This window comes from Cheilinus undulatus, linkage group 21, assembly GCF_018320785.1.
Source record: "Cheilinus undulatus linkage group 21, ASM1832078v1, whole genome shotgun sequence".
Classification (NCBI taxonomy): Eukaryota; Metazoa; Chordata; class Actinopteri; order Labriformes; family Labridae; genus Cheilinus; species Cheilinus undulatus.
This window is the reverse complement of record NC_054885.1, coordinates 36,275,909-36,297,748: the sequence shown is the minus strand read 5'-3', so window position 1 is coordinate 36,297,748 and position 21,840 is coordinate 36,275,909. Positions and strand designations below refer to the sequence as shown.

The 21,840-nt window shown below is 39.5% G+C and overlaps 1 protein-coding gene across 1 annotated transcript; it reads left to right on the top strand.

The window, feature by feature from the left end:
- The first annotated feature begins 4,150 nt into the window (after positions 1-4,150).
- atad5a (ATPase family AAA domain containing 5a) lies at positions 4,151-17,700 on the top strand. The gene is made up of 22 exons (XM_041778523.1): positions 4,151-4,515; positions 5,891-5,951; positions 6,035-7,806; positions 8,637-8,721; positions 8,809-8,967; positions 9,850-9,985; positions 10,071-10,334; positions 10,613-10,761; positions 11,049-11,202; positions 11,350-11,607; positions 12,026-12,122; positions 12,224-12,306; positions 12,400-12,536; positions 12,625-12,802; positions 12,892-13,059; positions 13,282-13,521; positions 13,626-13,690; positions 13,783-13,960; positions 14,520-14,644; positions 14,738-15,573; positions 16,404-16,562; positions 17,004-17,700. Exons 2-22 carry the CDS (start codon positions 5,901-5,903, stop codon positions 17,080-17,082), a joined length of 5,373 nt encoding a protein of 1,790 aa, XP_041634457.1. The 5' UTR covers positions 4,151-4,515; positions 5,891-5,900; the 3' UTR covers positions 17,083-17,700.
- The last annotated feature ends 4,140 nt before the right edge of the window (positions 17,701-21,840 follow it).

Here is a 21,840-nt window from a genome sequence, read left to right as displayed (position 1 = left end):
CAATTTGTACTTATTATGAATTTGACCACATGTATAATAGTATTTTTTATGTGATATAGAGACAAGATTAAACATTTCGTCTGTTAACTTTTTGAGGGAACAGCAAATACAATCGTTGTCATAACTATATTGTTGCTGCTAATACAGTATATAAGAAGAAATTTTCTGTTATATGAACAGTTCATAATGTGCATTAATCATAATTATGCTTTCCTGTATATTATTGGGGTTTGCTACAAGACAGGATTATTCATTTAGCTGCTTTTAAATTTTGGAGGTAAAATGGGATTCCTACTTCAATGTTGAAAATAATGAAAGCACACACAAAAAACATCAACCTTTAATGAAACTTGGATAACATTTATTGCCTATTTATCACCTATCTAAAGTTTAAACCTCACTAAAACCATAACTAAGCCACATACATGCACAGTCCCACCTGAGCATTGCCTCTGTATCCACCTTTTTTTTTTTTTTTACCTTAGCTTCACCCTTTTCTTCCGTCTTTTTGAAATCCAATGGTAGTAAGCATTTATTTACTTTAATTTTACAATTACTTTTTTTATGTTATTATCACACTGTAAATATATGGCTGTTGAATTTACAGTACGTCCCTGGCAAAAAGCTGTCAATAATGCCCTGGTAAACTGCTGTTTGTTACTGTAAGGCAAGTTTATTTGTATAGCACATTTCAGCAACAAGGTAATTTAAAGTGCTTCACACAGGATACTAAAATACAATGACAAAGGGATAAAGAAACACAAGATAAATCACAGTAATTTACAGCAATTTCTTTTACAGTTTAATACTGTATTTATATTACAATGGTTTACTGTAGTTTTTTTACAGGCAAAACATTGAACTATAATCCAGTTTACAGTTTGTTCTTGTATCAAATTTAAATTACAGAATTTACCTTTCAACTCAAGTTGCCTGGTAAGCACTGTTAAATGTTCCCTTGAAGGAATGTTGTTGTAGGAAATTCTGCAATGAAGTTTTAACATTAGCTTTACAAAGTTTACCTGTACATAGAGAGAATAGTACAAAGACAACTTTAAATCCTAAATGCATCAACACTGCATTCTAAAGTCACTTTACCAGTAAAATAAAAACAGAGTCAAAGCTGCAGTAAACACATTTATTAGTACGTCATAGTTTTTCATTACATGTTAAAGTTTTTCAAACATGAGCTGTAACAGCTATAAAAATAGGATCTATTTACTACAAACTTGTTTAGACATTAAAGATAACATCCACCTGCAGACTGGAGAAAAAAAAAACTACTGGCTGTGTAGTCAGGTGATAGGAACCCAGGTGTAGGAAGGCAGGTAGCCTGCTGGAAACCCCAGAGAAGAAGTAGTACTGGTCATGTGACACCATCCCATCCAGTCCGCTAAAACTCGAACACTGAGGCGACTGTAAAAGAGAGCAGCAAAGTTAGTTTATACTTTTCATACAACAGTATTTATTTTATTTTTTTTTTTACCAAGAAATATAATTTGTTTGTTTTATACTTTTCTTGAATATTTTACTTTTTACAAAACATTTTCATTTCAGCCGATGTGTGTTTTGATTTTAATTGTTTCAATAAATAACCATACATTGTTTATCTGTACACATTCTTCTCAATTATTTGTTCTAAAATTATCCAAATATTTACAGAACAAACAGAGTCAGAGGTTGGGCTGGAATAATCATTCATTAATTGTAACTGAGGTAAAAAGTTAAATTAATCATGATTTTGATTTTTGCCATAATAACCCAGCCCTTACATAGAACCTCTGCTACATCTCCAAAACCACTCAATGACCTAACAATACACTTAGTAAGTGAATATGCTTTAAAAACGGCCTGTATTACAGCCTTTCATTCATAGCAACAACACAGAAAACGCCCTTTCTGTCACTGGATCTGCCGTTCTTCAGGACAAGAATGACTGCAGCAGAGAGGGGAGACACTAACAGATCATCAGCATTCAGTCAAAGAATCAGAGCAAACTGCAGGAAGCTGTCCAACTTTGTAGGAGTGTTGGTGATGAAGATTATTGAGCAATATGTTTTGTTAAGTGGACGATGAGGTGGAGCTGGTAGTTGAGCAAATAAGTGCCATTCAGGCTGCTTTTGCTGCTGTTGTCTTTTAGAAATTTCATCTCAGTATTGGCTACAGTAAGTTTGTAACAATCAGCATATCCTACATCCCTAGTCAAATCTAAGAGTATAATTATAATATAGATTAGAGTATAATTATAATATAGATTAGGCTTCATGTTCTAATGTGAGCCTTATTTCATTTTATTTCATTATTTTACCATCAGGTAATTAAATCTGGACCACGGGCCACAGTTTGGACACCCCTGGCAAAATTTAATGATACCCAGGTTAAACGGGGAAATATTTCTGAAACTGTAAGATATCTGATATAATCTGTAAGACAGAACATGTATTCAGTGTAATAAAACTGGGTCTATACTGTCACAATAGTTCCTCAGCTAAATAAAAAATCTAATAACTAAAGATAAACTTTGTATGCTAAAGAGCACAGACGTCTGAAATTATTTTGAGGTTAATGTGGACAAACTGACATCTGGTTGTGCTAACTACGAACTAACTTATGTGCTGCTCATATTAGCTTACTGCATTTGGAAGTTAACTACGTATTATTTTTAGATTAACATTAACTAAAGCTATCTATATATAATATCTATAATGCCTAGGCTAACAAGATGTCGGCTCATGAGACAAAATGTAAAAATAAACCGTAATTTTGTGTACTTACTCGGTGAGTTGGCTTGGGGTACGCTGAAAACACGGGCTCTCGGCTGGAACTACTCGCTGTTTGGAACTATCGGGCTCCCCATGAGCCACGTGACTTCCGCATTCCTCAATTTCTATTGGAGTATATGGGAGTGTCATAACTCTCTCTCTCAATGGCTCTGGGTGGGGCTATATGGATTAAAAAAAAAAAAAGTTTCAGTATTTTGAGTTGAATCATGATTTGCCATATATGTTTCAATATTTTTTTTCTGTAAAGAAAAAAAAAGTTTGCAAGAATGGCCACCAAGGGAAAACGGATGGACAACTCAAAAATATGCCTGGATAAATATGTATTTATATTTGCAATTACACTGTTTTTAATGCTGTTCTATTTGGGTGGCTAGTATTGTATTTATTATATGAAGAGGAAAACATTTGTGTATCCTCTATATACACACCAATTAAGTGATTCCTAACTTCTTAATGTACACAGACCCCAAAACAGCTGCAAAGATATAATGGATTGCCTGGATTTGCCTTTTTGCTTACTGCCAGCCAGAGAACAAAGGCCGCTAAAATTCCTGCTTGTCCGTTTTGTACTATAGTACAGTAACCTGGCCTTACCTTAATAATGCACACAATATGGACAAAAGTATTCAGCCGCCTGACCATTACAACAACAGAGACTGTAATGACCTTGTATTCAAATCCATGTACTTTAATATGAAGTTGTCCCACCTCTTGCAGCTATAATACCCTCCGCTCTTCTTGGAAAGCTTTCTAAAAGATTTTGGAGTGTTTCTGTGGGAATTTGTTGCCATTCATTCTGTAGAGCATTTGTAAGATCACTTGTGGAAACAGGTCTGATTGGCCAAATACTTTTGTCCCTATAGTGTATGTTCTATGAAATTTAATTTCAAGAGCAATTTCAACAAAATCACACCAAATGTATGACAAGTAATTCTCAAAATTGCCTTAATTAGTGATAAACTGTTCCTTTCCCAACAAACTAAATGTTATCAGGATAAAAGTTATTTGTGAGTTTCCATAAAACCCCAAAACTCCATAAAACATACAGCTACAACAATGAAAACGGGAAGAAACAACTGTATTTATTAATTTGTTTGTTTATTTATTAATTAACTTATTGTGTTATTTGTCTTACGATGGATTTTTGTTATAATTTAAACTCTTCGTTTTCGCATGTTTTTTTGATTTCTCTCCGGTACGAGCTGCTGCCAGTAGAGGTAGCTGTCAATTTTCCTTGACCATTAACTGGAACACAATCCGCCATCTTTGTTCAGGGCAAACTACGTCACTCCTTGCCCAAAGTCCTGTGATTGGTTGGATCTCCCCATGCCAAAGTTCACGTAAATTTGGCGCTCTTCATTCCTGGACAGCCTGGCGGGTTTTTGAAAGCGCTATACACGTCAAGAAACATGAATTTAGCCATTTTACTCGATTTTTGTCGTAATTTAAGCACGTAACGGTTTCCCTCTCGTGTTCGTGACACCGCGGCTGACTTTCGGAAAATGTTTGGACCACTTTTGAGGAGCGGAGCTGCTTAGAAAGAAGGAACCGGCGGACTCTGCTAGCTTGTTGTTTTACAGTGAGATTCATGTTTCTGGTAAAACAAACAGCTGGAAGTCTCACATCATGAACTTTATCTCTGTGGTTCTTCTACACACATACAGAGAAGTGTTCAATAAAGGACAAGAAGAGAGCTTCTAAGCTGTGGAGAGTTAGCAGTTCTGCTTTATTGGTGAGTGTTTTCAACGACCTTTGTTTTCCTGGTTCACTGTCTGTCATATTAAACTACTACCGACCGAGCTAATGTTAATAGATGCCGTGTTAATTAATAATTATCACACAAAAGGAAGGCAATATTGACGTTTGAAGCATAATATGTTGTTTACGCAACATCTTCTCTTAAAGTTACCCATTTATACGGCGTTTTTACTACTACATTCTGTAGAATACTATATTTTTATTTGTTTAAAGTAATCTAATATTGATATTGAAGTGGATATTTGAATGTTGTTTATTGTGTAATGATCCTGTCCAGGACTGTAAGACAGGATTGTTATCTAGGGATGCATGGTATTAGATTTTTGTCTTTATTAACACATATGCTAAAAGGTAGCTGCTAGTCTTTTTGTGGCAGTCTTTTGTTTTTCAGAAACAGACATGACAGGACAAAAACATTTGATTGTACCCTACCCTGGTGCATATACAAGTGCATCTAAAAAAATGAATATCATAAGAAAAGTCATTTTTCCTGTGACTTCATTCAAAAAGTAAACTTGCTTTAATTCTGATGATTACAGCTGACATTTCAGACAAAAGAAAATAATCCACCATCATCTTTGCAAAACTGCTCTAGCTCTGTCAGGTTGTACGGGGATCTGGCATGAACAGCCCTTTTCAAATCCATCCACAAATTCTGTATGGGATTGAGGTCCAGGCTTTGACTCTGCCTCTCCAGAGTTATCTTTAAACCATTTCTGTGTAGTTTTCTCTGTATGCTTCAGGCCATTGTCTTGCTGGAAAATAATTCTTCTCCCAAGCCATAGTTCTCTGACAGACTGTCCTCCAGGTTTTTCCTATATTTTTTCCCACATTCCTTTTTACTGTCTACCTTTACAAGCCTTCCAGGGCCAGCTGCCGAGAAGCATCCCCACAAATGATGCTGCCACCACCATGCTTCTCAGTGGGTTTGGTGTGTTTATGGTGATGTGCAGTATTTGGTAACCCCACAACTTGATGGCCAAATAGCATTTTGGTCTCAGACCAAAGAGCTTTCTTCCACTTGACCATGGAATTTCCCTCATGGCTTTTGGTGAGCTCTAGACCAGATTTATTTTGGGTGTTCATCAACAGTGGCTTTCTCTTTGCCACTCTCCCATAAAACTTTGATTGGTAAAGAACCAGGCCAACAATTGTTGTCTGCAGAGTCTCTTCCATCTCAGCTGCTGAAGCTTGGAACTCCTTCAGAGTAGGTGTCTTGGTGGCCTCTCTCACAAGTCTCCTTCTTGCATGCTCAGTCACTTTGTGAGGATGCCTCATCCAGGTCTATCATGCTTGCTTCAGAGGTTTACTGCTTTTCAAGACGTAAACAATTTTGTCTCCTGTGTCAGGTCTCACATTATGGCTGGTGTTGTGGCTATGGCATCTGTCATCGAGGACTTTGACACCCAGGTATTTCTGTTGCATGCATTAGCTGCATTTGCTTCACTGATATTCTAAATCATATGATACTAACTGTTTTACTTCTTTGGCAGCCTTGCAAGAAATCTCGTAAAGATGCTAGCAGTCCTGTTGTCAAAACAATCACCAACTACTTCTCCCCTGTACCCAAGCCTGCAGAGAAACCCTTTTCTCCTCCTCGCTCCAACAACATCATGGACTACTTCAACCGTAAAGCGCCATCCTCTAAGGATAGAAACAGCTCGCCAGAGCAGTCAAAGGAGAATGTACAGACGTGTCAGCCTGCAGTGAGAGAGGCTGCAGTAAAACATCAACCTCAGAAACGGAGCAGAAAGGCCAGCAAAGCAGCAAGGAAACTAGTAGAGGTTGAAACTGTTAGCTCTGCATCAGAGGACAGCTGCGTGAATGTGGAAGAGCAGCATGACAGCAGAGACTCTGCAGCAGGAGTTATCAGCAGCTGTGGTGTTCTTGGCAGCGATACCGCGGCCCTGTTGGTCCAGCTTAGCGCCGAGGCTTGTATGTCTGCAGAAAGTTCAGAAAATGACACTAAAGATGAGGGTTTAGAGCAGGCTGATAAAGGTGAAAACAGTGTAGCAGATGGTTCAAAACAAAAGGAAAACATTAAACTTAAACCAGAACTGAAATGCATAGAGTTATCTCCAATTGTACCCCATAAAGAGAAAGCAAAACAAGTCAAAAGTGCTGCACGAAACTCTCGAAAAAGGCTGCAACAGGAGGAAAAAGATTCAAAAGAAGAGGAGAAAGAAAAAGAGAGCTCTTTATGTGATGTTAGTATGGAGGTTAACGTGGATGAAGCCTCTCAGTTAAACAGCACCGTGACAATCTCCTTCGAGGATTTTGTTCGGAGTCAGAGTCAAGAAAATGAGCAGGGCAAATATGATGACTGTAAGATCATATCAGAGGCAGAAGAAATGGACACTGAGCAGATAGAAACGCCTAAAGCTGATGAAAATGTCAGTTCCAGTGAGCCACCTCTTCAAGTTTCACCTCGAACCCTCACCATTCAGGCTGAAGTCCATGCAGTCTCACCGAAACAGGACCCAGCCAAGGTGGGGGGGAGGGTAGCGTCTATCTTCAACAGGAGAAAAGGTGCAACGAGTCCCGCTGAATCAAAATCCTCTTCTCAGACGGAGGCAGAAAAACAGCTTCCCTCTCCGGCTGTCAAACGAAAATCCAACGTGGTTCTTCAGGAGGAAGATCTAGAGCTGTCAGTCCTGGAGAGTGAATCCATGCCGAAGTGCAGCGATGCAGAGAGGAAGCAGTTCATGGCTGCGTTCAAACAGCCCTGTCTGGATGGGTCTAAAGCCAAGCCTGCAAAGAGCAAGCAGAAGCCAGCTGAGGAGAAGGTTGTAGAGGAGGTGGAGAAAGTGACTGAAGAGGAAGGAGAAAAAACAGAAAGCAAAGAGCAAGAGCCTGCAGCCTCTGAGGGAAACAAAGCTGCTAAAAAGAAACCAGTGAGGAAAGGCAGAAAGAAAGGTGAAGAAGAAAAAGAGGCAGCCAAATCTCAGCCTCCTGCTCCCGTAGAAGAAACGGTCACTGCAACTCTTGATGACCAGAAAAAGGAACCTCACATGACCTCGACTCCCTCCATCCCAGCAGTAAGGAGGTCCAGAAGGGAGTCTGCAGCTAGACAAACCCCTGAAACTGCTCCGACAACTCCGGTCAGAAAACTGAGGAAACATAATGAGTCAAAGGATGCTGCTGTTGCTGTTTTACCTGACGACAGCCCTGCTGATGTGTCCACTCCAAAGAGACGGCGTTCTAAACACGGAGTCTTCGTCGCAGAGATGCTGGGTCCATCAGACACCAAAGGAAGTCCAATCAGGTAAAACATGATGACTTAATACAATATATTATCATACAGATGTTGCATTTTGGTTAATTTATGCACCTAGATTATTTTGCACACCCATCTTAACAATGCAGTGTAATAAAACAGTCTTAAACATTGGTGCTTTTTTAAAACTTCACTGAAAAAAGTTTAGCACCAACCCTTCACAGGCTTTTAATGGTAAATGGACTTGAGCTTTTCTAGTCATCTGAATACTGAAAAACAGTCCACTATTCTCCGAATCTTCACCATGTGTCATTGAAACTGCACAGAGACAAACATGGCTGTCCAACCAGCTGATGATGCATTGATTCTGTTTTAAAAGCCAATGTTTTCATCTGTAAAATGATCAAAATGAGGATGTTGTTATGGTTTATCAGTGACCTGTGTAGAAACCAGCGCAGATTTGGGTGTAGAAATGGTCTTATGACAAGTTCCACATGTGATTTGAGAAATGTGTGTATCTGGATGATCGCAGCCTACAAAAGAGACGGTGTTGATAAATACGGCAATTGAAAACAATTATCACTCAAATAACACACACCAGCCTCACCCTCAGAGTTTACAACAAGGAAGTAGAAATTTCATCCGTCGTTAGGGTTTAATTTCCAGGTCAGAGAGGTAACAGGAATTACTTAGTGTTGTTTATCGTATGCTTATGTTCAGATTGATAAATGCGGATCTGTGCATTAAAATTAGTGTGGGCTCATTTGTCTCGTTGGGTCAAATAATGGGAGACTAACATTATACTGTGAAGCTGGTTTCAGTTACAGTGTACCCCTTTTTTTATTGTGCTCTTATTTCGATGCTTTCTTTGTTTTTAGGATTAAGTTCAGGAGAGTCCAGAAAAATGTCTCCATACCTAAGGCTGAAGGCAATGGTGGCAAAAACCCACCTGTGGCTGCTAAAGTAAGTGTAGATTAATGTCTTAAAAGTAGTTAAATGTATTTAACATTACCTATGTCAGACGCTGAGATACTCTTGTTTTTCTTTCAGGTTTCCGCTGAGTCTAAAAAAAGGAAGCAGGCGAAGAAGCTGGTGGAGAAAGCCAAGGTCATTCAGCAGAGTAAAAAAGGTGCAGACAAGGAGAAAGACACCTTAAGGCGATCGTCACGAACCGAGGCCTCTCTGAAGAAGAGCTACTGTGAAGATGAGGTGAAAAACAGATTAATTTTCTTTCTTTATTTATATTACTCCCTCAGTGGTGAGTGAGCTATTTCTTAAATTAAGTAGTATTTATATTTTCATTAAATGGCACAGCCGCTAATAAGACATTTTAGTGCTGGCGTAAAACTACTGCAGACTTCTTTGTTTATAATGTGCTATTGCTTTTAGTGTGGACAATATTGCAGTTGTGATTATGGTTTAACAGTAATGGTATCATAAGTCTGCTTGCTTGGTTATAAAGGAAAATCAGGAGAATAATGCTAGTTTTAAAGTCTGTATTTAAAAAAAACAAAACATACAAATATTAAGGAGCATAAAAAATTGTCAAACCTTAAAGTTTTACAGAAGTGCTTTCAAAATAATTTACTATTTTCCAAAATAAAAGTCTTTCTTTTTTTTTGAAGATAAGGGTGCTTCTATAAAGTGCAATAGTGGTATGATTGTAAACTTAACGGCTTTTATTCAGGCATTTTTGTAAACCTTCTTAATATGAAAAATAACCCCAAACTTTGATGCAATTATGTGATTGCAATCATCGTGATAAGATCAACTGTGCTGCTCTTGTTTTTGCATGGATAAACTGGCAAATGCATCTTTTAATCATCCTTAAGATCAAAGTAACATTCCTTGATTCTTTCTCTTTTGTGTTTGGTTTTATCTTGTTATATTTCATGGGTTTCTGTCATTTCCCCAGAGAAAGTAAAGTAAAATGTTCTAAACAAAAACCATATGCTCATTTTTGTTGATATAGCTCAAATCTTGAGTATTGATCGTGGACTTTGGATCACATTCATCCAAAAATAAATAAATAAATAAAGGCTTCTTATAAGATGTTTTTCTGAACTCTTTGTTTTGTTGGTATTTTGTCAGGATTCTGTGATTTGCCTGGAGGAAGATCAGACTAAAACAGCACCAGAAAAGAGAAAAACTCAGAAGTCTTTACGAAGTCTGAACGACGTTCTCGGAAAAGCAAAACCTGGCAGCCAGGACTCAAAGGCCACCCCAGGTTTTTTCCTGATATGGATCTTTATTTGACAACCTGCTGAGCCTTTGAGAATATTTTTTCTAAGGTTGTTTTATTTTCTTTCCAGCAGGCTCCAAAGTGCCGTCACTGGCTCAGGAGAAATCCTCCCGTAAGGCGTCAGCTGTGATTTCCATCTTCGACGATAGCAGCCGTGACGGCTCTGACTGCACGCAGGATGATGAGCAGTTCAGGGCACGCAGAGAGTTCTTGAAGAGTGGTCTGCCTGAGTCCTTCAGGAAACAGATCGCCAAGACCGCTGCGAGCAAGGAGGCGTACTCATTGTCCTGTTCCTCCTTTCAGCCGGTGGTTCACGTAAAGCAGCAACAACACGGTAACTTCTTCATAGAATTGTACAAACCCTTTGGACTTAGCTCTAGTTAACTGGAATTGTTTAATCTTCATAGTATTTAAGTCTCTGCTGTCAAATGTGTTTTAGTTCTTGAACTAGTGAGTGGAATAAGGCCCTGTTGAACCCAGTGTGCATAAATGTCATGTTTATTTTAGATAACAGTCTGAACTTAGAGCTGCCACTTTGTTAAGAATGAGTGACAGATACCAATAAAAAGGGATGAGATTCTGATAAATCTGATTTTTATTGTGTTTTGTCAGACTCTCCTCTTTGGAGTCTGCCGTGGCCAGAGTCTTCATTGCTGCATCATCTGAAGGAGCTTTGGAGCCAAACATTCATCCCACCTCAGCCAGTCAGTGGCTCCCTCTGCATGAAGACAAAACCCGTCTGCAGAGCCCTTTGTGAACGAGTATGTTGAATTTATTTTTACCTATTTATTCTCTTTGCAATTTCCTTTAAATGTTCAGGATCAGCTCTGGATTGAGTTAGCTCTGTGTTTAGGATAAAAATCCTTAAACACTTGTGATCTGTGTGCCAGTGGAGCTGAATTAAGTTGTATTTAACTTGCTTTTAAAGGACATCTTAATGAAAACAATTCGATTTTTATCCTCTGTTTTGTATTTTATTCATCTGCAAAAAAATAGAGGATGGAATCTTGTAAATCACAATCATAAATCATTATTTTTCCTCTTAAAGGGTTCTGGTTGGCGGCCTGAGATCTCTGAAAGTGTTCGTCAGCTTCTCATGGAGGAGGTCAGAACCTCAAACCCGGCCTTCCCAATTCAGGTGTTCCTCAGTCGCCTCCTGAAGAGATGCATCGACCACCAGCAGCAGCAGAACGGCGCCACAGGTCAGTCCTTCGCTGAAATAAAAGCGGTAATCTTGTCCTAAAAGGCATCAGGATGAAGTAGCTTGATTTTCTGACTTTTCCTTTAAACGCTGACAGGACAAGCTGTTCATGCATCAAAGCAAATAAAACTTTTCTGCAACTTGCTAGAACCAGAAGCTGTAAGCAGAGAATCGAGCACAGCAGGAGGGAAGAGGAAGAGGACAGATGATGAAGAGGGAATGACAGTGAAGGTAGCTAAGAAGCAGAAAGCCAACTCTTCAGAGGAGATTTCAGCACCAGAGACCACGACAAGAGGAGGCCGTAAGAGGCGAGGGCAGAGATTAGTGAAAGCTGCTCCCGTCCAGCCTGAAGACGACTCTGTGGTTGTCCTCGATGATGTGTCTGGAGGAGACACTGAGAGAAAAGGTGAGGAGATGAATGCTGGTGTTAAAATTATTAAAGAATGTGCATGAGCATCCGGGGACCACTGCTAGTGGGAATGTGGAAGTGCACTTTTTAAGTGCGTTTCACCTTAATTACAAGAAATGTATGAATGAAAACAAACATACATTTTTGTTTAGCAAATATATGAGGCAGAGTCCTCAAATCAACAGGAAGTAAACAGTGGAGCTGGTCTTAGCTTGTCGTAATGTGTTACTGTTTTGGTCAAGGGCCCCCTAGTGGTGGAATTTTACATACTGTGCATTTACAGTAAAAATGCAAGCGTCCTCTTGGAGGGCTTTTTTTCTTTCATTTATTTGTTGATACTGTTCTGATTGCTCTGCACCTCTATCCTTTGTTACATAATAAACATAAGAGTGCATTTTTTTGGTTTGTCGTACAGATTTGTTGAAGGAGGACGTGTTATGGACAGACAAGTATCAGCCTCAGCACTCCTGCGACATTGTTGGAAACCTTGCCTCAGTGAGAAGGCTGCACAGGTGAAAACTTTTACATCACTGCTATTGTTTACCTTATATTGAGTGTTGTCAGTCCAAAGCAGGGCAGTAAAAAGAGTTTGTTATTTTTAATTTCTGCACAGCTGGCTGAAGGAATGGAAGATCCGTGCAGACCGAGAAGAAAAGAAAAAACAGAAAGAAAAGAAAGAAGAGGAAGGCAGCAATGGTTGGAATTTCAAACCATATTTTCTTTTTGGACACTTCTTATAAAATACATCTTTGATTTTTGTTTTTGACCATGTTTGCTCTTTGCATTCAGACTCGGACTGGGACTGCGGAGAAGACGACTCCCAGGATGGAGAGGACATGTTGTGCAACACGATGCTCATCACAGGACCCACTGGAGTTGGAAAGACCGCTGCAGTATACGCTTGTGCTCAGGAGCTTGGCTTTAAGGTACTAAAAGCTTCCAGGAAAATATCTCAGACACGTCCTGCGTTTAGCGTCCTCTTTTCTAAACTTCACTCTGGTTTTTGTCCCCAAGGTGTTTGAGGTGAATGCTTCATCTCAGCGGAGTGGACGACTGATTCTGTCCCAGCTCAAAGAAGCTACACAGTCCCACCAGGTCGACAGCCAGGGGGTCAACGCCCATAAACCCAGCTACTTTAACAGCTACGGCACAAGCAGCAGCGCAGGAACCATGAGGCCTGGATCTTCTCCCAGTGAGTTCACAGCTGGTGGCACAGTTTCAGTGATCTGCTGGCATGTTAAGTTCAAAACTGATCAATGATTTGCTTTCTCCATCTTCTAGGGAAGATAAACTCTCCTCGTAGGGTGGTCTCCTCCCCTAGAAAACATCCCCAGTCTCCAAGAGGGGCTAAAAGAGGAAACCTGGCTCCTACATCTTTAGCTAACTTCTTTAAAATGGGCCGGCCAACCAACAAGGACGCTCCAAACACGAAGAAGAATGAGCAAACTGGTAAAAATCCCTCCAATATGATGGTTTAGTTTCCTCCAGAGGGTACAGTTCATATCACTGAGACACAGGATATATCATGCTCTTTATATAACCAGCAGAGGGTACCATCTGCCCACAACTTCTTCTCTTAATCCCAGTGCATCTCTTGCATCAGTAGCTGAATAAATGCGGATCCATTCTCTTTAATAATTTTTTTTCTCTTCTGCTTTTCTCTTCCTACAGATGCATCCCAAAAAGACACAAAAGCCAACGATTCTGCAAGTAAGCATAAAGGCTCTGCAGTCAAATCCCCGGCGACCACCCCTAAAGATAAAGCAAATGAAGAGCAGAACAAGAAGACGGCGACCTCACTCATTCTGTTTGAAGAAGTAGATGTGATTTTTGACGACGACTCTGGTTTTATCGCTGCCATTAAGACATTTATGACTACAACCAAGAGACCGGTCATCCTCACAACCAGTGGTGAGAAATAGAAAGAAGCTGAAAGGAGTAGTCTGAAACCTTTTTAGAGTGAGTTTATTTGGATTCTGTGCTTGTGTTTTATGTAAATCTCATGTATTTTGTAGATCCGGCTTTCAGTGCCATGTTTGATGGATGCTTTGAAGAAACCCTTTTCAAAACTCCCTCAGTGGTGAGTGAGCTATTTCTTAAATTAAGTAGTTTGACTCTAATTCTCTTGACAGAATGGGTTGTTTAACTTTGTCTGATCTCGTGATGCTTCAGGCGGATGCGAGCAGCTTCCTGAGGCTGTTGTGTTTGACAGAGGACGTCAGAATGGACCAATCAGACGTGAGCTCTCTGCTCAGAGTCAACGGCGGCGATGTCAGGCAGAGTTTACTGCAGCTGCAGTTCTGGTCTCGCAGTGGAGGAGGATGCAAAGTGGCACAGACTGACAGAAGCGGTAAGGACAAGAGCAGGAGGAGACTGATGTGGGAGTTAGGAATGATGTTTATGATGTGCTTTTTAGGTTTCAGATTTCATTGATATCAATCATTGTGTCCATTTTTTATTAGTTGGTAAAATCTCTCTGCTGTTATCTTGAGCAAAGTTATTTGTGCCGTCTTTCATCTATAAAAGGCGCTCAAAATACTCTGCACTCAGTAAAAAGCATGAAATCTAAGCTTTTTTTAAATTGAAGACATTACTCCAAGTTTAGATTTCCTTCCTTTTGTCTCATTGCCTTCATAATAGTTAAAAAGTGATTAATTTTGGGGGGGGGTCTGACCCAAAATCAGCATAATTATCTTGTATAGTGTACCATACTTAAGGTAGTGAACAAAATCTACAATTTTCAGTCAGTCTATGCAACAAAACGTCATTGGGGCATTTGTGGCCTTAAAGTGAAATTAATCGGCTTTTAAATTATAATCATATGTATCAACAGTAACTCCCTGTCAGACCATACTTTAAGGGCTTTAAAACAGGGCTTATAAATAAAACATTATCTTCTTTTGCATTAGGGGCTGATCAAAAACCAAGGAGAAAGTCAGCAGAGATTCTTCCTCTGTGTGACAGCGGCTGCACTGAGAGCATGCTCAGTCTGCTGAACACCAAACCAGAGAGAAACATCTGGGAGCTGCTCAAGGTAAAACCATTATTTATGATTTAAACTCCTCAGAGAAAGAACATGCTAGAGTAGCAGGATGTTTATGCTTGTTTAAATCCTTTTTCTCATCAGAGCCGCAGTCTGTTGGAGGAGGAGATTTGTCTGGATCTGCTGATGAACAGCCAGAGACGTGGAGTTGACCTGCTTTATTCCAACATGGAGGCACTCTTGCCTCTACCACGCACACAGCTGACCACATCTAACTACAATCAGAAGCCGCCTGTTTCAGCATCACAGGACTGTCCCACTGATTTGGCCCCAGCACACGCCAGGCTGTTGGAAACAGAGTCTGCAGATTGCTCTGATGATGGCAGTCCGGTGAAAATCTCCAACAGAATGAAGAAAAACAAGAGGAGGCACTGTTTACCAGAGAAAGGCAGACTTGACTCAGACTCTGACTCAGAAGGTGGTTTTCTGTCTCTAAACAAGCCCCAGGAAGCCCCTGCAGCGACGGAGGACACCACACAGAATTCAGAGCCGGAAAAGGTAAAGAGGATGCCAGTGACTCCTGAGGAGCGGGCCAAAAGCGTCCCAGTCTCCAAGTGTCTTGAGTCAATGGCTGACTTCTTAGATAACATCTCCTACATGGACTCCTCCATGTTGGTTCAATCAGACGGTGGTCAGAAAAGGTCACATGATGGGGCCGCAGTGAAAGATGGAATGACAGACGAGCCAAGAATTGAGACTGAGAGAGAGAGCAGGATGAGAGGGGAGCTCATGTTTGAGATATCGGCCACTGTGGAGGCGCTGAGCTTCCACAGACTTCGGGTTTCAGCGGAGGAGGTGTGGCAGAACACTCAGCAACTTGAGGGGGAGGTCTGGAAGGAGGCGGCGGCAGAACTCAGCCTCCCTGTGGCTGCTCACCGGGAAGGTTACAGCTTCACTCAGGACGGCCTGTGCCAACCACAGTGAGTCTTGAATTATTATTTTAGTGTCAGCATGATTATTTGCGTCTCCAGACATGCTGATTATGATCCAGTATGAATTAATGTTTTGTGTTTGTTACTGGTTTCCTCTTTATCATACTATCCAAGTTTGTAGTTATATCATTTGAAGTAAAAACACATCTATCTCCAATTAAACCTTGATGTCCCACCCAGAACCGTATCTGATTGGCTAGATATTAAACAAGTATTAAACAATCAACACTGAAGCAGTGGGAGGAGAACATTCAGTTGAGTAAAGGCAACAGGTACAGGTTCATCTAAAAAAATTAGAATATCATGAAAAAGTTCATTTTTTAAATTTGTTTTCATTCAAAAAGAGAAACTTCCATGTATTCTAAATTCATCAAGTCAGCAGTCTTCCCGCCGACTGTGATTGAGTGAACTGCAGCAGAGTGAAGGAATAAAGGCGCAGGAAACCTTTGCAAATTGGACTTTTCACCGTATTCTTGTATTTTAAGATTTTAATTTGCACGAGCTGTAGTCATCTAGATTAAAACAAAAAAGGCCTTGAAATGTGTCACTTTTGATGAGATGAATCAGGAAGAAAAGTTTTACTTGTTACTTAAATTGCAAGGAAAATGAACTTTGATATTCTCATTTTTTAAAATGACATTTCCAAAGTTTAAAACATTAAGAGCCTCATACTGAGAATGCAAAAACACCATCAAAATCCTGTGAGCTATTTCCATTATGATGGGCCTGTCACACCACAGAAAACACCAGAATAATGAGCTGAGTTGCAGTGATGACATTAGCCTGCTGTGTACTGACGAGTACTTTTCCTGTTCCAGGATCGTTCAGCAGAGAAGAGAAGTGATGGAGAGTCTGATGGTCAGAGGAGTGTTTGGCTCGCTCTGTAACAGACCTGCAGCTGCTCTCGACTTTCTGCCAGCGCTCCGCACCATCTGCAGATCCGAGCAGCTGAAAGAGCAGGGCAAAGTCAAACGAAGGTGAGCGTAGAGAGCCGTTCTCACTTGGCCAGCAGCATTAGATCTTGGTTTAGCCATGCAGGATGTGGTTAGGTTTCTCTCGGCTCAAACAAGGATGTCAGTTTTGTTTTTGCTGCAACTCTAAATGCATGTAAGTGAGTTAAAAATAAACGTGTAAGTGTACAGAGCTCTAAACAAGCATGAAGCTGAGTCTCTGTTCTGTCCATCATGGAGGGGAGGTACTTATAGGAGATGATGGTTCTCATCCAAACAGCCCAACAGAACGAGTGAAGGTGCAAGCTTGAAACAAGAAATGGCAAAATTATGGCCAAGAATTGTTTTTTTATAGTAAAAGTAGTAAGCTCTCTGTTCAAATCATGACTGTTGTGTTTGGTGTCCTGTTAAAATGCACCGTTCCTATCAGATACAAGAATCTCTGATCCTTATTTTCATCTCCTCCAGGTTCCTTCACTACCTCGATGCCATCAACCTTGGTATAGAAAAGAACACACTGCAGCACCTCGCTGAAGACTTCCCCTGAAGAGACGAAGAGCTTTTCACAGCAAATGTGGTCGTTAAAACGACCACTGGTTTCTAAAGTCATGTTTACAGGTTGTCTGTGGCAGCTCTGAAGCTGTTGTCTACTATTAACGACTGAATCACTGCAAACAGGAAAAGTATTCCTGAATAACCTCAAATGTTGTTGTAATTGGCACAGACTGGTGCTTTGAAGAATGCACTAAATTTCTACTTTGTAAGGTTTTGTATTAAGCTGTGTGGGAGTGTGTTTGTTTGTACAGTAGGGTTTTATACATGAATGATTTATCAGCAGACTTTGCATTTGCAAAGTGATTTTATCAAGTAGAAATTGCTTTTGGGTAGCAATTGTGTCATTAATAATTTGTATGAGGTTAATATGTAAAATAGTTTGCTTCTTTATGTGTACATTGACATTTTCACAACAAAATACAAAAATACACTTGGGATTTTTTCCTCTGCAGAGCTCTGGTTGAGAATCCTGCTCTTCTCGGCTCTAACTGTCACCTTCACATTGAACACTGTGTTTTTTAATTTCTTTTTTTTTTTTTTTTTTTTTATCTTAATTTGAGTTTTATTTTGTTTTCAGCCTTAATGTGTACCCTTTCTCACAGTGGGTTTATTGTGGCCAAATAAAGGTTTATCATAAATGAGCATTAATTGTTACTTGATTGATTTTGACTCAATAATTTCATAGAATTGCCTTCAGAAAAAAATCTGATGGTTGTATTTGCAGTCACTTAATCCTCCCCATGAAATTAAGGGTGCTGTATTTAAAGAATGTTTAAAATTACAGTATTTCAAGTATTTGATAAGTCAGTTTTAGAGTTATGCAGTACAGTTAGACCTATTTTTATTGTCTCCTTGTACAGATGGATTTTCCAAATAGTCATTATCCATTTGTATGCACTTCAGCAACAGCTGAACGGCCTTACATTAGCCCAACACTAACTGCTTAGCAACATTAGTAACAGTGGCAGACAACTGGTTATAATTTAGATTTTCTACTTTTCATCCCATAACTTTGACTTTTTTCACCCTAATATTGACTTCCAAGCTCAAGCTTTTTAATCTTATAAATTTGACTTTCTGACCTAATTTTACAGTTTATTTCAGATTTGACAATTGTTTTATTTTTCCTTTTAAAAAGTTGTATCTCATAAGGTTATCTCTAAATTTTGGTTTTCTAACCCATATTTTTCACTTTATCTATCTCAAATTTGACTTATCTCATAATTGTAATATCTGATGTCTTCACATTGAATTTCTATTATATTTTCTGATTAAAAAAACTTGTAACTATGATTTTTCATCTCATAGTTTTGACTGTTTTTTAAATTTCCTACTTTTTAAAAACTGATCACATAATTATGACATTATCTCTTAATTTCAATGTTTAAGCTCAATTTTGGCTCTCCATTTTTCTTTTACTTAAAAATGTCACAATTATGACTTAACTTTTGATCCGCTAATTATAACTTCATCTTATATTAATGACGTTCATCTCGTAATTTTGAAATTGTACTGATTGTTTAAAAACTTTATTCATTATTATGACTTTATCATTTATTACTTGATTTTTGAAAATTTAGACTTATCTTACAAATTCGACTCCCTAGCAGATTATTGACTTTTTGATCTTATTTCGACTTTCTGTCTCGTTATTTTGGCTGTTTTATCTCAGAATTTTAATTTTCTTATTATTTTGGCATTTTAGACTTTTCATCTCATAGTTAAGACTTTAAAAATCTAATAATTATGATTTATCTTCTCATAATTTTGATGTTTAAAAAAGATATGGAGAATTTCCTAATGTTCTCGTTTCTGTTTTCAAGTGGCGGGAACGGGTTTTTGTGGAGTCCAGGCTCGGGGATGATTTGGTTTCTTCGGCCGTTTGTTCACTGTTTCGTCTCCACTGATAACCGTAAGGAGAGATTTACTGTAGTGAGTGAGGACCAAAGACTGTAAAAACAATAAGGCAGAGTAAGGTAAGGCCTAAAGTTCATCTTTCTTCTTCTATGGTGGAACTTTACTGATCTTTGGTAAACGGAAACGTCCACCAACGGCTCCCGTTCGGCTCTGTCCGTGGTGCTGATTGCTTTCCCCACAGTGTTATGCTAATGCTAATGCTAATGGCTTTTGTTATGAAATTCGTGGATTTTTAACACTCCGCCGCGGTGATGTGTACCAAACTGGTGAGCGGTCTGACCATTTTAACACACACACTTTTGACAACATTTGAAGTCGATTAGGAACATTTAAATTAGTTCAACGAGCTACAAAAGAAAGACGAAATGAGCCGCCATTTTTTCAAAAAATTGATGACGCGTTGTGACGTCACTGTCCATTGATCCTTGGATATGTGACCTAACCTCTATGAGGCATGGTATGCTTCGGTATACATGGTATGCTTAAGTTCAGCAGACAGGCAGGCAGGCTTTTCTGGACTTATCCAACCTTTAATTTCCCTGTTGGATTTTGTTGGAAATTTTCAACTCAGTTGGTAACTTCTACGATAAGACAACATGTCAAGTTTTTTGTTACCTGTACTAAGAGAGCTGGTCAGTACAGCTGGTGGCAAGCTCATCTCAAATTGTTGGGCTACATATTGGGGCCAGTATAATAAGATAAAAGTTGTACCCCCTCCCATGATCCATGCAGTTAATCTAGCAAAAAATGGACCTAATAATCAGACCAGAAGGGAGACAGACTTGGCATCCTTGCGGGATAAGGCTGTCGGGTTTTTTATTCCAAAGAATAATGTCTGCAGAAGCCTGGACACTAAAAACTTAAAAAATATGTCGCTAGAAAAGTTCTCTGCATGCAGATGGGATGAATCCAGGCCACCACCCAAAACAAGTATCGACCTGTCACCTGTGATTAACGTGGGTCTCAGACTACTCCACATGGATGAGCTTCGTCATAAGGGCTTGGTCTGTGTCAATAGTCACATGGACAAAATTGAGCCTAAAGACCCCTATAGATGCACATGCAGCGGGGTAAAGGAACAAGCTGAAGCCCTGATGTGCACTGAAACCACCCATACAGAGACTCCACAGCCTGCAAGAAGACACTCAAGAGGGATCACACCATTTTAGGGGAGGCAGGCACAAATTGCAGCTTTTAATAGCAGCGCGGAGGCAGGAATTTTAACAAATGTGACCAGGCACAGATTGTTTTTTGCCACTATGAGAGGGGGTATTTTCAGCACGGCCTGTTTAAGAGATGGAGGTGATTTTGCATTGGCCTGAGAAGATCTTCAAGCTCCGAGAGATCTCCAAACTCCACAAGAAAATCTGAAGGCTCCCAGGGAAGATTTGGAAGCCCCCAGAGATCTCCAACCCCCCAAACAAGATCTGGAAGCTCCCAGACAAGATCTCAGAGTCTCCAAAACCACAGCTCCTTCTTCAGAGATTGCTGAAAAAAGAGTCCTCTGGCAAAAGAAGAAAAAGAAGACGCAAAAAGAGAGTAGCAAATGGCCAAAACTGAGAAACACTGACTTCTGTAAAGCGTCCTTGGGTTTCTTGAAAGGCGCTATATAAATTCAAGATATTATTATCATTATTATTATTCTTCTGTTTTGGTCAGAGCAGCTATGAAGAAATGCTTTGTTTGAGAGGGTCAACGTCATCTGGCTGAGCTGACAAGATCCTTTTTGCATTGTATTTCTTCCTCAGGGTTTTCTCCGGGTGCTCCGGTTCCCCCTTAAACTAAATAAAACAAAACTCAAAAAATAAAAATTGAGAAACAAAAATTCTATTAAATGCCTTAAATGTTTTCATTCTTCTCGTCTTGGAACAACACAAGGTCCATGACAACCATACAAAAGGTTAAGCAGAGAGGGTCTTATTATTATTATTATTATTGTACTTATTATTATTACTGAACTCTGTAGACTTACTGAAATAATACACTTACTGTGTTGTAAAACTGCATGAAATAGACAGAAATGTTTGATTTGTGGCAGGAGAAGTGAAATTGCGCTTATAGATTTCTATTTCTATAAGTTCCACCTGACCAAGAGAAAGCTTAGATATCTGAATGTGATGAATTTAGGTTCTTCTCCTGTGAAATCATGCTGTTGTGGTGGATGTGGTGTGTTGTTTAGCGTTGTCTTGCTGAAGTAGACAAGTCCTGTCATAAAAGAGACGTAGTCTGGATGCGAGCATATGTTGCTCTAAAACTCCAGAGATGAAGGCTTTTGAACTGCACTGATGACAAGCTGGATGATCGCTCCCTTAGTCTGCAGGATATGGTTGCCAAAAAGAATTTCACATTTTGATTCTTCCGACCACAGAACAGTTTTCCACTTTGCCTCAGTCCACTTTAAATGGCTTGCATAACTTGCATTTGTGGATGGCACAAGTGTTCCTGAGCCCATGCAGTGATTTCCATCACAGAATCATGCCAGTCTCTAATGCAGTGGCCCCTGAGGGCCCCATAATAAGCATCCAATATTGACCTTCAGCCTTGTCCATGTTGCACAGAGGTTACTCCAGATTTTCTGGGTCTTTCAGTGATATTCTGGACTGGAGATGGTGGAATATTCTCTTCACAATTTTACATGGGGAACATTTTTCTGCAATTATTCAATTTTTTTACAGATTGGTGAAGCTCTGCCCATCTTTACATGTGAGAGACTCCGCCTCTCTAAAATGCTCCTTTTATCCCAGTCATGTTACTGACTGGTTGCAAAATGCTTCTATAGCCCTTTGTTGCCATGTCCCTATTTTTTTGAGATGTGTTAATGCCATCATATTCA

Coding starts and splice junctions, on each gene's coding strand:
- atad5a (XM_041778523.1), top strand. CDS start 5,901: ATGGCTGGTGTTGTGGCTATGGCATCTGTCATCGAGGACTTTGACACC. Junction 8,968..9,849: donor AGAGCTACTGTGAAGATGAG/GTGAAAAACAGA, acceptor GTATTTTGTCAG/GATTCTGTGATTTGCCTGGA. Junction 13,060..13,281: donor GAAGAAGAATGAGCAAACTG/GTAAAAATCCCT, acceptor CTCTTCCTACAG/ATGCATCCCAAAAAGACACA.